At 38.0% G+C, this 15,455-nt stretch overlaps 1 protein-coding gene across 7 annotated transcripts in view; it reads right to left on the reverse strand.

Annotated features, from left to right (window-relative positions):
• Positions 1 to 5,321: 5,321 nt before the first annotated feature.
• LOC148853233 (Tetratricopeptide repeat (TPR)-like superfamily protein) overlaps positions 5,322 to 15,455 on the reverse strand; it is a 69,956-nt gene continuing 59,822 nt past the window's right edge. For 4 of the 7 annotated variants that reach the window (XM_088945241.1, XM_088945240.1, XM_088945244.1 and 1 more), the window contains exons 9-13: positions 14,650 to 14,739; positions 14,399 to 14,523; positions 14,011 to 14,216; positions 13,138 to 13,262; positions 5,322 to 6,018 (exon numbers count right to left, since the gene is read on the reverse strand). In XM_088945241.1, coding sequence (XP_088801367.1) covers positions 5,833 to 6,018; positions 13,138 to 13,262; positions 14,011 to 14,216; positions 14,399 to 14,523; positions 14,650 to 14,739 — 732 coding nt within the window. In that variant the 3' untranslated portion in view covers positions 5,322 to 5,832. The remainder of the gene's footprint in view (positions 6,019 to 13,137; positions 13,263 to 14,010; positions 14,217 to 14,398; positions 14,524 to 14,649; positions 14,740 to 15,455) is intronic. The other 3 variants (XR_016099346.1, XR_016099345.1, XR_016099347.1) reach the window with 1 other exon arrangement.

Below are 15,455 nucleotides of genomic sequence, written 5' to 3' on the forward strand. Positions count from 1 at the left end.
TAAATTATCCATAAAATAAATAATTTTAAGAAATTACCTTGAAAAAAAAAAAATTTAGACATTACTCGTCCCCCAACAGAAAATAGATGCCTCACCCCGAACCCATCCTACCATTGGGGATAGGGCAAAAACGAGACAAAATATCTTGACTTCGGGGCGGAGATGAGAGGGGGGCCCCGCCCCAAACCCGCTCCATTTTCATTCGTATGCCCATCCTTCTTTCAATACGGTGGTACTTGCTACGTCACTAGCACTTCGTTCACTACCAATAATTCATGAATCGTGTGCACTTGTTTATATCTCATGTTAAAAAGGAATAATTAGGATTAGATGATGAATCCAGGCACATTATGTATGCAATTCTTAAATACTTGGCTCGCTTTATATACATGATAGGACCCATTAAAATAATAATAATCAACATCCCATGACTGAGGCCAGACGGTCAGACCTTACAGGCCCAAGCCCATTGACGTATATAGATAGGAAGCCTTTATAATAATTCCACTCCACACACAAAACTACAAGCCTCTTATATTCTTCTCATCTATCCCATCAAAACCCTATTTTGAATATTGATTTTGCTGGGTGGGATGAAATAAATGTCCAACTCGGTTGATTGGTGACTCTGTATCCAAATTAATAATTGCAAGCCCAACAAAAACAAATAGTTCTTTTTCTTGTATCAATCTTTGGGAATCTCATTAAAATTTCGGTCTTTATTTGGGCCTTTTTTTTTTGGGAGAATGACCGTTCAGTCCAGTCATAGGCCTAGGTGTCAATTTGGGATCGATGTTAATTCATGGGCGAATATGGCTGCATACGATGTTAGTTTTTAAATTTTTGAATGTTCATAGAATTACAACAGAATTTAGAATTCTACATATTAGCCCTGTCTGTACTTCTCTGTTTTTTTTTTTTTTTTTTTAAATTTCTGGAACCAAATCATTTATTTTTCTTTTGACATTTCAGATATAAAAGCATTACTCCTTTTTCTTAATATTTAATTGCGTTTTTTATTATTTGATATTATTATTTATCTTCAAAAAAGGTCAGTATACTGTACGAATATGAGGTCTAAACTCAAATTTTGAGGGCAATCCTAGCGCTTAATTAAGTCCAGATTCATGGACATTAATTGTATGACAATGACTTGATAAATTTATAGTCACAAATATTAGGGTCATTGTTCACATCACTTATTTAATTGATTAGACAAATCCATTCATGTCCAGTCGAATCAAACTTTCATCAACTGATGAGTGTCTCACTTACTACAATTGCTGGCTTGTTTCACAAAGGGCTTGTTTTAGGGCATTTGTTTTCGGATAAATGGGGTGGGTAAATTGGTGGGCCCTGTATACAAAAGAAAGAAACCCATAATTCATGTTTGTATTTCCACATTACCCATAATGGAATAATATTATCCCTTGATCATCATATAACTTTACTTGCAAAATAAAAGAACACTTCTAAGAACACTTGTCTAAATAAATATTTCTCAAAAAAAAAAAACATTTGATCAAATCATGATAGGTTTGGGGACTGGTTTTCGATTAAACGGTTCAATCATCTAGGTCAAATGGTTCAACCCGTGATGTTATAAATAAATTAAAAATAAAAAATATATTTATAAATAATAAAAATAACATAAAATTAAATAAAAAACAGAAAGTAAAACTACAAAACACAAAAAATATAAAAAAAATACAGAAAAAACACAAAAAAAATTACAGAAAAAATAGCTTGAAATAAACCCTTAAATCTCTATGTAAAAACCATGATTTTGGGTTGTGAGAGATGCTTGGCTGAAGATTCTTCGTTCGTGAAATGAAAGATCCCTTTAAGAAGGAAATTGATTTATTAAGAAGAAAGATTGTGCAGTAAGACAAGTAGCCTGAAGAGGCAACCAATTTGAGCAGGCTATGGCACTATGGAAGCTTCTATCATCGTCTTTTTTCTTAGCAAGGCACTTAAACCGGAACTCACCCAGCTTGGTCTAGTGTTTTTCCAAAAGAAAAAAAAAGAGACAAACTCGTTGCAAACTCGTGAATTTGGATTGATAGGGATGTTTGTCCACTGCAAACTCGTTGGACAATCGCTGCAAATTTGCCGCCTGCCGTTGCAGACTCGCTTGTTGCAACTCTTACTACTGGAGCTTAGAACTCTAGAAGTGCTGAAAAATATGCTGGCCACCGCTGCAAACTCGCCATCACTGGTAGCTGTTAATCGTCATTGGTCGGTATGTGTCGCCGCCGGACACCGGAGGTGCTGGCTGCCGCAGGTGGTCAATTGGGCGTGAGAGTTGAGAGGAGGGAAGGGTTAGAACGAAAATGGGGTTCTAACCCTAAAGGGCCTTAAACATTTGATTTTGATTTGGGGATAACCCGCAAGCCATTTTATTTTTTGTTTTTTGTTTTATTTAAAACAGTGAAATTAAAAAATGACAACCCGCAAACCGCTGCCCGGGTCGAATGGTTTAGCAGTCTGACTGCCTGGGTCAGCAATTTTCTGATTTTTTCAACATTTTTTAGAAATTTCTGATTTCTAATATAACCGGACCCGGGGAGGCTGACCGATTACCGTTTTTTCCTGTCTGATAGTCCGGTCCGGTCCGATTTTAAAAACCATGGATCAGATAATTGCATACATCTACCTAGATAAATGACCTAACAAAAAATATCGATATAGAGATGGGTAACCTAACAAACCAAATATCAACACATAAATATAATGTGAATTGATCAAATAAATTCTCAATTGTTCACTTTTTGGATGCTTACCTCTTTTCTTATCCTGAAACGGACATTTCTACCCTATTGGCATCTTACTAATCAAATTTAAGCCGTTATTATGTGTCTGTGGGTCATGATGGAGGACTGCTACCCAGTTGTAAAATGTATGTAGATAATATGGAGTTGGGTTAACTCAGACTCACCACTTGACCCTATCGATTCAATTTTTATATGGGACCAACTGACCACATAATCCTGAGGCAATCCACTCAGTCCTTCATGAAGAAGCGAAAATGAAGTCTCTTTAATTCAGTGATTCGTCAAATAACCTTTGGGTTGTACTTTGTTTTGGAGGTTTCCATTCAACTAGTATTTCGTGTTTTACATCTCATTCCGGTTCTTTTTGCTTTTTTTTTTAATTCTTTTTAGATCTGAAACTTTTTTCCATTATTCTCAGATGCTCTACAAATAATTTTGTTGTCCAACCCTTTGTGCTGGGTATGAGGCTTCTGCAATTGTCTGTGTGTGTTTTTTGGTGGAACTTGCAATAGTTCTTATCGGCCTAATTTCCCTTGTATGATGTGTTTCAAGTTTCATCCACCATTTGGAATCACATATTGATGAATCTCCAGTTTCTAGCACATCCATATTTGTCTAGAACTTCTCATTCAATAGACTAATTCATATTTTTATCTTGTAGGCCCAGGCTGAAAAGAACTCAGGAGTGGTTGTGAAACGGGGCCGGGTTTTTATTAGCCGAAGTTGGGTTTCTGCCTGGCCCCTGAAAGCTAGGCCCATTATGATTGTATCTTAGGCTCAATTTGGAAGAAGTACAAATACAAATAAGAACAGTGCAAAACCTTTGTATTTGTACTCTTTCCAAACTGAGCCTTACTATCTTTATTTACCGCTCTGGTTCCATTCAGTAACCGTGGGCAGCAAAATTCTCAAATCGAACCGATCTTTCAGTTTTGGTTTTTTATCGGTTCAGTTTTCAGTTAACTGCTGGTTCCGAACTGGTCCTTTGGTTTTTTAAAAATACCAAATCGATTGGTTTGATTAATCATTTTTTTTTTAAATTCGATTCGATTATTTCAGTTTTTACATGAATTGAAACTGTATAAAGCTAGCTCTATGGCTCTCACTCACTCATTCGCTCCATTTTCCATTACAATAATTGACCATTTCAATTATTGTATCTAATAATATGTTGCTTACACGGAACACGGAACGACATTGATTTGAATTTTGAATTGGTGGATGCTTGAATAATTGAATCTGATGGTTTCTCTTTCTTTTTATCTCTTTACACGTGGCTCACATCAATCTATCTACAATCAAGAGGACAGCCACTGGGATCCCAACACAAAAACAACTTGGCTCTGGTTGGAGTCTGGGCTTAGATTGAAGATGCCCCCTTGACTATGAGCCATGAACAAAGGTTGAAGTTAGGCTGGGCGTAGACGCAGAGCGTCTCTGAGAAATGAAGTGAAATGATTTAAGAGTTCATAATAGCAATTAATTATGTAGTCTAGGCTGAGTATGACACCGCCATGGTCCCCTGGACAAAGTAAGCCCAACTGGGGAACGGCCAGGAACTGATAGTACTTCAAGTCGGAAGTAAAAAAGACTAAAGGCCCACTAACGCTGTCATAAACATCACTGAAACTGAAAAATGAAAAAAAGCATTGGCTTGCTCCTAGGTCCTATCAAATTAGGAGGAATTGAACCGTGAACAGGTTGTTTACTAAAAAACGCGGACCCACCATTACTGAAAACTGATGGAACGCCTTTTACCACCTTCTTTGGACTGGATAATTGACTTTACTTTCAGATTACGAGCCTTTTTCTTTATTATATTTTTTTTTTCCAGAGGATATGGATATCGTATGATTTGAATGGAGTTAAATCAGCCCAAACTTGGGCTGCCAGAGTAATCACTCCAAACAAGATCCTTTGCATTAATATTTAACACGTCTCCTTGTCTTCAACACCGATAAAAGGATAACCAATTGCTCAAAAACACTTCTCAATCAGCCTGGCTCTGGTTCTGATATGAGAATTCACTACTACACATGGGGGGAAATGAATTTAAGTAATAATAATAACAATAGTAGTAGTGGTCCATAAATAATTTCCTCCATGGCCCCTCTTATTACTTCAAAGCCTAGCCACTCCATATCATTAAATTCTCAACTCCAACATATATCAGTTTCAGCAACTGGATATCAAAAACGTTCTTTTTTCAAGCCTGTCCGTGCATTTCCTTCTTGTTTTCAGAATCCCAACATAGTTTTGGTGGTCACAAATGAGCCCATTCTCTAGATTACTCTTTTTTTGCATTCGTTGTGACCTTTTCACCTTCTAAAGAATTGAGCCTGTCATCGGTAAAATTACAAAATATGGCTGCGCAAGAGATAACATTCATCTGGAAACCACTCAAAGAAATTGCAGGATTACCAGCATACACCTGCAGTGTGAAGGGGATCTATAGACAATTGACTTTTTAACTTTCGTGAAAAGAAATTGCAGAATTCGGCGCATTTGAAATCGTTGTTTACCCCCCCCCCCCCCCCTCTCAAAAAATTGCTTCCGACAGTCCAATAGGATTTATCATATCAGTGAGTTTTACATGAAATGTCAAACCATTGCCAAGCTAAACAACAATTGATGCATAGCCCATACTGGTGCCAATAACGTGGTTACATATAATCAACTCTGATCTGAAAGAAGGCATTCTAAGCACCTAAGAAGTACTCTTTCTTTACATTAGCTCTATACAAAAAAGCTATGTTCAGTGTTGCAATAGCCGTTTTCTTTCCTCGGAGTAATAATGAATCTAAACAATGATGGGAGTACTCGCTACCCATTGCTTTAAGTGTTGCATGAACTTTATGGGCCTGATAATCACATCAACAAGACAACAACACAGCTGGTAAACTTGAATTGGGCGTTAGCATGCATTCTTATACAACATTGTGAGATTGATATTTCTTACCGCATCCATACGTTTCTGCAAAAAAAATATGAAGCGGCAAGAACAGTTGTACACCCAGCATTCCTTCCAAAATGATACCGTCTTAAGGCACAAGTAAAACTAGATTTTCCTCTTCCCACGTCTTCCAGTGTCCATATCCACCAGCCTCGATGATGATGCAGGCAATGGGGTTAATAGACCAACAGACTCTGGGATGTCAAGATTGGCACTTATTGATGGGCCAGAAATTACTCGTTTAATGTCAATTTCATGCAGTTGTCGAACTTCAATTCTTACTTTGTCAATCTGCAGTAAGTTTACAGAACAGAAAAGCATTAGTACCTATACCCTTCAGGATGAAGCTTGTCATGATCAAATACTGAATAATTTAAGTGTCCATTTATTCAGCTAAAACTGATTGAACCTGATATCAAAGGGCAAAACTTCTTAAGAATGAATTAGCCACTGATCTTTAGGCCAAAAAAAATGTATTATAAAATTTTTTCAGAGCAAATTTGTTCCCTTGATGAATGAAAAGCTCTCATGTCCATCTATGGGGTAGTGAGAAACTCTTTTTATTGTTGAAGGATATGCCAGTCAGTATCATCATGTACAGATTACACTTGCTATATTATTATCTTTGATAATTACGGCTCTTCCTCTCAGGCTCTCAGCTCTAGTGTAGGAATAACATCAATATGCTCTCTATCAATGAAATGCATTTGATCTTTAAAAAATCTAGACCATTCCATCAATTACTGTATGCACAATGTCCCCAACCCATCAGTGTTGATTATACAAGCAAAGGGCCATCCTTAGATGAGCCATGGCCCAAAAAACTTGGGGAGTCAAGCTGGGGCTGAAAATGACCTTAGCTAGATCAGCTCCTTCATGTTTGAGCTGTAGTCTAGGGTTCATGGGCCAAGTTCAAGCCCAAAACTGACATTTTTTTTGCTAGATGAGACTGAGTTGAGCTGGAGTTGGCCAGACTCGTTGAAACCTCAGCTCATTAAGAATATATATAACCATATATTAGGATATGTACATATGCACGTGCATATACAGATGTAGATAAATCAAAGCAATAATTTAATTTGGCTAGTAAAAACAGTATATGACACTTAAAATAATATTCTGCTTTAGATAGTTTCTACAGCAATGTCCCTTGGTCCTACTCATCTTGAAATTTGATCTCTTACAGATCTATTTGATTCATTACTATGGGGTGGTAGGGTAATAGGTCTGGTCCAGATTTAGTTTTGGTTTTAGATCTCTTCTTTCCCCTTCACCAAGCAAGTTCTGCTGAATGGTAACTGACCCAAGCATAAGTGGAGCTTTAAATAAGCTAGACATGAGCTTGGCACTGTAGGCTCCAGACAAGCCCAAGTATTGCCCTAAAAGCCATACGCCCAAGACAAGGAACTGCACCATTATATAACTTCATTGTATTTGAAAGAGAACCTCCCAGTCATACCTATTTTTAGAAGTCGCTCTTAATGTACTGCAAATATTGGTATTGGATCAATTTTCAAAGTCTTGAAAATTTAGCAAACAAACATTTCCCAGGTCCTGATAACCAATAAACTTGAGAACCTACCAATCCTACTATTTGTAAACACCAACAATTTGGAGGCACCTACATAAATAGCTTATTTAAAGCATAAGTGGAGCTTTAAATAAGCTAGACATGAGCTTGGCACTGTAGGCTCCAGACAAGCCTGAGCATTGCCCTAAAAGCCATAAGCCCAAGCCAAGATTATAGATTTAGCAGGAACTGCACCATTATATAACTCCGTTGTATTTGAAAGAGGATCTCCCAGTCATACTTCTATTTAGAAGTCATTCTTAATGTACTGCAAATATTGGTGTTGGATCAATTTTCAAAGCCTTGAAAATTTAGCAAACAGACATTTCCCAGGTCCTGATAACTAATAAACTAGAGAACCTACCAATCCTACTATTTGTAAACAACAATTTGGAGGCACCTACATAAATAGCTATCTGAAAATGACTGCTGTTCTTGTGGACACATGCTGACACTGACACTGAACTGAATTTGCACATGAACTGCAAATTTGTAATACTTGATCATTAAGTGTAATCATTCAAGTATAATTTATCTTTATAGTTAAGTATTGTTTGCATACTTACTTGCACATGTGCATGGCATGTGCTCTTACACTAGTAAAACATTGTTGAAGATTAATTAGTTTTATGATGTTTTTCTGAGTAGATGTTTTATGTTAGTTGTTAGATAGGAGGTGGGGACCACAGTAGTTATGTGAGTCCAAATTTTATTATGTTTTTGAGTGTTATATATGCTGTTTTATGTTTTGCCGCCCTATAAGGGCATAGTTGTCTTTGTACTGTTCTATTATTTTAGTATAAATAATAAGTGAAGAAGGGGGCGGCCAGATTATTGCTCTCCTTCTCTCTTCAAGAAACTACTTTTCTTTCATATATATATATATATACATATATATATATATATATATATATATATATATATATTTAATTCAGCAGATTTCTACTTGGTATCAGAGCATCGGCTAGGGTTTCTTGAAGCATTCTCATGCAGCCCTAGATCAGCCGACTGCATGAAGTAGTAAAGGGCTGATTGATCTGCTATAGATTGCCCAGTTCTTGGAGTTTTTGGTGGGATCTAGTCCCCAGGAAGGTGATCTACTGTTCGGCATCAAAATCAGGAAGAACTAGAGTATGGGGAAGAGTCCTAGAAAAGTTGGACTCTTTGTTTTTTATTTGATCTTGGGCGCCCATGTATTGTTAGTTTTCTTTTGATTTTCTGAAGATGGTGGTTTGGTTTCTAGAATTTTCTGGGCCTCCCGGAGTGATCAATTCACTTTTCTCTCTGTTGGGAGGCGTGAGGAGAGAGATTTCCCTCCAGCTAGGATTTTCTTCTTCAGGAAAGGTTGGTTTCTGTGTGTGTGATATTAAATTATTTTTTAAAGGTCTCCGATCTATCTTTTCTTACTGTTGAACTGTTTGAAGTAAGATGGAGAGTTGGAATACCGAGATGAAATCTACCGGTAATGTGGGACTAGGTGTTGGAGGTAGTAGTGATATTTTTGGGTCTGGGATCATTACTACAGTAAAACTTGATGGTACAAATTATTTAGAGTGGGCACAATCAGTTAAGATGGCTATTGGTGCCCGTGGAAAATTAGGATATCTCACTGGGGAGGAGAAGAAACCTGATACAGACTCTTCCCGATAGGTGCAGGAGAACATGGCAATGTCCTGGCTGTGTAATTCTATGTTACCTCATATTGCAAAAAATTTCCTATGGGCTAATACTGCTAAGGAGATTTGGGATGGAGTGATTGAAACCTACTCTCAGAAGCAAAATGAAGCCAGAGTCTATCAATTAAGAAATCAGGTGATAAGTATGAAACAGGGAGAAAAACCTCTTGCTGTGTATTTCTCCATGTTGAAAACCCTATGGCACGAAATAGATCACTTAGAGACTACGGTATGGGAAAGTGTAAATGATGCAACAACTTATCATAGATTGGTAGAGAGGAATAGGGTTTTTGAGTTCTTGGTAGAGTTGAACCCTAAATTTAACATTGCTAGGTAGCATATTTTTTCTAGGGAGGGTGTGACACTCTCTCAGGCCTATGCCTTTGTCTCTGGAGAAGAGAGTAGGAGGAATGTAATGCTGAGACAGCCTGGGATTGACCAGTCGGCTATGGTTGGTTCAACAAAACCTAAGCCGAATGGAGACAGGAGTAGTAGTGAGACTAGAAGGGAAGATACGGACTTGGTGTGTGATTATTGCAAGAAGCCTAAGCATACCACGGACACTTGTTGGAAGCTTCATCCAAATCTTATGCCTGCTCAGATAAGAAACAAGGGAAATGCAAATGTAGCCACTACAAGAGACTCTTCAACCCCTCTCTCCCAAATTGATTGGGAATCCATTGCAGTAGTAGCAGTAAGAATAGAATTGGAGAGGTTTGGACAACTTGTGAGTAAGAAAGATTCACCTAGCTCTAGCCTTCCAAATGGACAACAGAATGCAAGAGCCAACTACACCATTTCCTTTGCACATACAGGTAGTTCATATGCAACTGCAAATCTTGCATCCACTTCAGGTAAGGAGGGACCTCCCTGGATTATAGACTCAGGAGCATCTGAGCATATGACTAATGCCCCTACCCTTTTCAGTTCCTATCAGTTGTGCTCTGGTAAAGACAGAGTCTCTACAGCAGATGGTTCACATATGCCCATTGTTGGGAAGGGGATAGTTAGAGTGACCGATGATATAACTCTGTCTTCTGTTTTACATGTCCCTAAACTTCATACCAACCTACTGTCTGTTAGTTCTTTGACAAAAAATTTGAATTGTTCCGTGACCTTTCTTCATGGTAATTGTGTTTTGCAGGATTTGGAGTCAAAGAAGATTGGGAGTGGTCGTGAGGTGAATGGAGTCTACCTTCTGGATGAGATTCCGAGACATTAGGGCCATCATGTTAGCAGCAGCAATAGTAGTGGGTCAGAGTCAATGAACCAGATTATGCTTTGGCACAATCACTTGGGACATCTTTCTTTTAGTTCTTTGAAATGTCTTTTCCCAAAGTTGTTTGAGTCTGTTTAGTTATCTACTTTGGAGTGTGAGAGTTGTCAGTTAGGAAAGCATTGTAGACAATCTTTTAAACCAAGTAATAAAAAAAGTACTTATGCTTTTAATATTGTTCACACTGATGTATGGGGGCCATATCATATCCCTTCCATGGGAGGATTCCATTACTTTCTCTTGTTTGTGGATGATTATACACGACATTCTTGGATATATTTGATGAGATCACGTGATGAGGTTCTTAACTTGGTACGACAATTCCACCAGATGGTTCTCATACAATTTGGAGTGAGAACTAAGGCTTTTAGATCAGATAATGCCAGAGAGTACTTTGAGAAGGACCTGACCACGTATCTCTTAGAACATGGTTTAGTTCATCAGAGCAATTGTGCATATACACCACAATAGAATGGAATTGTTGAGAGAAAAAACAGACACATTGTGGAGGTGGCAAGGAGTCTTATGGTGTGTGCTTCAATTCCTGTGCAGTTCTGGGGAGATGCAGTTCTTACAGCCGTGCATTTGATTAACCGTGTTCCTTCATGGACTTTGGGGTTTAAGGTGCCATTTAGTCTTCTTTTTCCAGATGGGGAGATATTTCATATACCTCTGAGAGTTTTTGGTTGTGTTTCTTTTGTTCACATTCTTGGCCCTCATCGCAAGAAATTGGATCCTAAGGCCAAGAAATGTGTTTTTCTTGGGTATGCTCAGAACCAAAAGGGGTATTGCTGTTATGATCCAGTGTCAAGGAATATATTTGTCACTATGGATGCTACCTTTTTTGAATCCACCTTCTTCTCGAGTGGTTCTCCTCAGGGGGAGAGTTCAGCCAGCATCTGCATCAGTTCAACTAGCACCTGGACTTCTAGTTTCATTACTTGAGCCACTACGGGTAGTCTCACAGAAATATCAGCGTCGACAGATGATGGCTGACTGCACACATCCTCAACCCACACCACTATCTGTTAGCCCTTTTGAAACTCCAGATTCGGCAGATACAATTCCAGGTATTCTCATGAGGCCGAGCCTTTTTTTTTTTATGATAATGTTTCTGTCCCTAACACCATTGTTGCAGGTAATCCCACTGACCTTGATCTTCCCATTGCACTTCGTAAGGGGAAGAGAAAGTGTACAACCCACTACATTTCACACCATCTTTCTTACAATGCCTTATCACCCTCTTACTATGCTTTTCTTTCTTCCCTGGATTCTGTGTCTATACCTAGGAATGTTACTGAGGCCCTCTCAAACCTAAGTGGAAAACAACCATGCAAGATGAGATGGATGCTTTGGTCAAAAACCAAACATGGGAAATAGTTGATCTCCCCCCAGACAAGGAGACATTCGGATGTAGATGGGTATTCACAATGAAGTATAAGGCCGATGGCAAGACAGAGAGGTACAAGGAAAAGTTGGTAGCAAAAGGGTACTCAGACCTATGGTGTTGATTATCTGGAAACCTTTGCACCAGTAGCTAAGATGAGTTCAGTTCGTATCCTTTTATCTCTAGCAGCCACCTATTCATGGCCCTTGTTCCTCAATGGTGATTTACAGGAGGAGGTATATATGGGCATTCCAGCAGACTTTTATGAAAATGTTGGTAAAGGAAAGGTGTGCTGACTCAAAAAATCTCTGTATGGACTAAAACAATCACCTAGGGCTTGGTTTGATAGGTTCAGAGGGGTACTCATCCATTTTGGATACACATGAACACAGTCTGATCACACCCTCTTTGTGAAGAGGAGAGATGCTCTGGTGTCAATTCTGATTGTGTATGTGGATGATATAGTGGTGGCAGGAAATGATCTAGAGGAGATTGATTATCTCAAAAATCATTGCAGCACGAATTTGAGACCAAAGATCTTGGTGAGCTCAAATACTTCTTAGGGATTGAAGTTGCAAGATCCAAGCATGGGATCTTTATTCCACAGAGAAAGTATGTACTTGACCTACTACGGGAGATTGGGAAGCTGGGGACCAAACTAGTAGACACTCCTATTGATCCAAATCACAGAATTAATGGTGTGGATGGTGATTTGGTAAAGGATGTGGGGAGATATCAAAGAATGGTGGGTCGACTGCTGTATAAATAATAAGTGAAGGGGGCGGCCAGATTATTGCTCTCTTTTCTTTTCAACTTCTCTTCTTCTCTTCTTCTCCTTCTCTCTTCCTTCTCTCTTCAAGAAACTACTTTTCTTTCATATTTTTTTAATTCAGCATATTTCTACTAACATAAAAAGTTCAATTTTATCTACCATATTCTTAAATCCTATATTTTCAGGCTGACTGAGTCCTGCACTGCACCTCGTGCTTGGGTTAGATTTCAACACTAATATGGTAATACCAATTTCCATGCAACATAAGGTGGTCCTAGGTTTAGTAAATTGGGCAAGCCCTTATTACATATTGTCACAATTTACATAGTAGTAATTTTCTTTTGATAGATTACATAGTAGTAATATTGGCATGTACTATAACATCTGGTGAAAGGACAGCCACGAAGTACTCTTGAAATGACAGGAACATTCTTACGAAATAAATTTTTACTGCTGCTTCTATGACATCATTGATGGCTTTCTCCTTTCACTATATATGCTTTCTATTTATCAAAAACACAGCCCAAAATTGCTGACCTTTTGAAAAACTAACCATATTTCTCTACGTGTTTCTTAACAAATTTCTTTTCTTTTCCTTTCTTGATTTGCTCTATAATAAAGTCATAATGAGACAAGATCCAGCCTAATCTCCAAGAAAATAAGTCAGTACCTGATTTTTTCTGCTTGAACTAACTAAATAAAGAAGCCAATTGAAATAGTTGTGCTTACCAATTCAATATGATGTATAGATGACCGAGCATCTGCAAGTCTTTTGTGTAGATCATCTGACTTTTTCCTTTCATATTCAGAGTTCTCCATTTCATTTCCTCTTTCACCCAGTTCTTGATACAAAGCTGCAACAAGAAGAGTTAAGACCTTTACCCTAACCTGAGTGTCCTAATTTCAACTCAGCCAGCCCTATTAAAAAGCCAAAAAAAAAAAAAAGCTGCAGCAGATAGTCCACTAGGTCAGTGAACTGTGGATCCTAATTCCAACTCAATTTGGTGACATAACTATCAATTCAACACTCTCCAAACTGATGGAACATATCATACCAATAAATTGCAAATAAAAGGAGGTGAGCATGACAATAGAGAAACAACCAAAAGGCATGTGCAATGATAATTTGTTATCTGTGCAAACAGTACAAATAGTGTAGGTTTATCTACTTACATGACTCTGTTTTTGGACAATACAAGTTTGTTTTGTGATAACTCTGCTTTCAGACAATACAAGTATGTTGTGTAAAGGCTATTTGCATGGTGCAAATATACATTAAAAACAATTATTTAGAGAACTCCAACATATCTCTTGCAAAGGCCACAACACCTTCCATGGTACCAATGATTAGTACCATATTGAAGTCTCCTTGCCATGGTCATTTTTGTGGCATCGTGCAGGGCCAAGTCTCAAAATATCCCATGGAGAGCACCATGGGTGCCATTGATGACACTGGCACCTACATAGATGCTTTGTTAAAATGAAGATTCCAGACATTACCGGTATTATCTACATAACAGGTATGATCAGGAATTTTCCTATTATACAGACACCAGCAAGACTCCAGTAGCCACTGACACGAGCAAGCTTAAGGATGTTTACCTGTTAAGACTGACAGCACCCACATCTGGGTTGGAATATCATAAAGTGTCTTTGCTAATGTCAAAGAAGATTTTAGAATCTCTCTGGCTTGTCCAGTGTCACGCAATGCAAGAGCCAAACTACCAAGAATTGTTAAATACTGTGAAACAAGTTGAATATTCCCCAATTGTTGATGTGTGATCCGCAAGCCACTGGCCAATCTAATTCTGTATTGAGTAGTATATTGGTTAGGTTTAAGAAGTATTCATTAAGGCCTCAGTCAAAAATAAAAATGCCAGAATTGCTAAATTTAACAGGATGCTTTTATAGAATGTACTGGTCATGCTACACTAACGTCTTTCAAAATGGCCTCCATCCGTGACAGAAAGGGTTAAACGACAATATCTACCTTGCTTCTTGTAGATTATGCTGTTTCATCAATAGAAGGCCATACGCAAAAAGGACACAAGTTTTTTCTCGCACTCCAACAAAAGAATCCATGATTCTGTAAACTGGTCCAATTAAACCAAGTGCCTGCAAACAGCATAAAAACATTCCACAATCAAATATACTCGAAGTCAAAATAGAATAACTGCATCAGGGATAAAAAGAAGCACTAAGATAAAAACAAGTTTCTAACTGTAAAAGAAGAGAAAAGACCTGGGAGGATGATTCCGCATCACCAATACAGATGTAAGAGATAGCTGCATATACATGGCACATTGCTTGCATTGATTTGCTCTGTGTAAGCTGAAAAATAAGTCATCATCCAATAAGTTAGTTCTCAGAGTTAATTTTCCCTTGGCATACAAAATTCTGTCACCCATTCTTATCCAAGATTTTAATATTTACAAACTTTAAAAGTCTAAGTTTAACCAAGGAGAATCAACAAAATGAGAAGAATGTTGTATTGTTTCTAACGTTATGCCCATCCAGATTGAGGATGTTGTCCATGAGGAAGTTGAGGATTCTCAGTTGGAATGTTATGAGGGAAGGAAGAGGGAGATAGTGAGGATCATGTTTCGAAGTATGGGGTGAAGAGGGAGGAGATTGGGTGGAGCTTAAAGCTTTGGGGATGTCAGGGGGAGTTGAAAATTTTATGGTTTTCAGGGGTATTTGAAGCACTTAGGAACTGAATCCTTGTAATTTTGACTCTTTTACAGTGTAGTTCTGTTATGTTGTTGGTTTGTCAACTAGACAACCAACATTCTGAGATGTACTACTTTTTTCAGTTTAATGAAATTTCCTTTTATCCTTCAAAAAAAAAAAAACTGTGAAAGGGTACCCTTCAAATGAGTTTTTTTGGCCCCAGTTGAGAGATACTAGCACTTCCAAGTACCTTACTTCCTGAATATCCTTACTAACACTGGATGCCAAATGTTCTTTGCTGTAAACTTGGCAATATGTTAAAACATGGAGGCGTGACGTGAGGCGTTCCACTACCTAGAGGAGTGAGGCGTAGTTCA

This window comes from Nelumbo lutea, chromosome 5, assembly GCF_056320005.1.
Source record: "Nelumbo lutea isolate HS-2025 chromosome 5, American lotus-T2T, whole genome shotgun sequence".
In the NCBI taxonomy this organism is placed as follows: Eukaryota; Viridiplantae; Streptophyta; class Magnoliopsida; order Proteales; family Nelumbonaceae; genus Nelumbo; species Nelumbo lutea.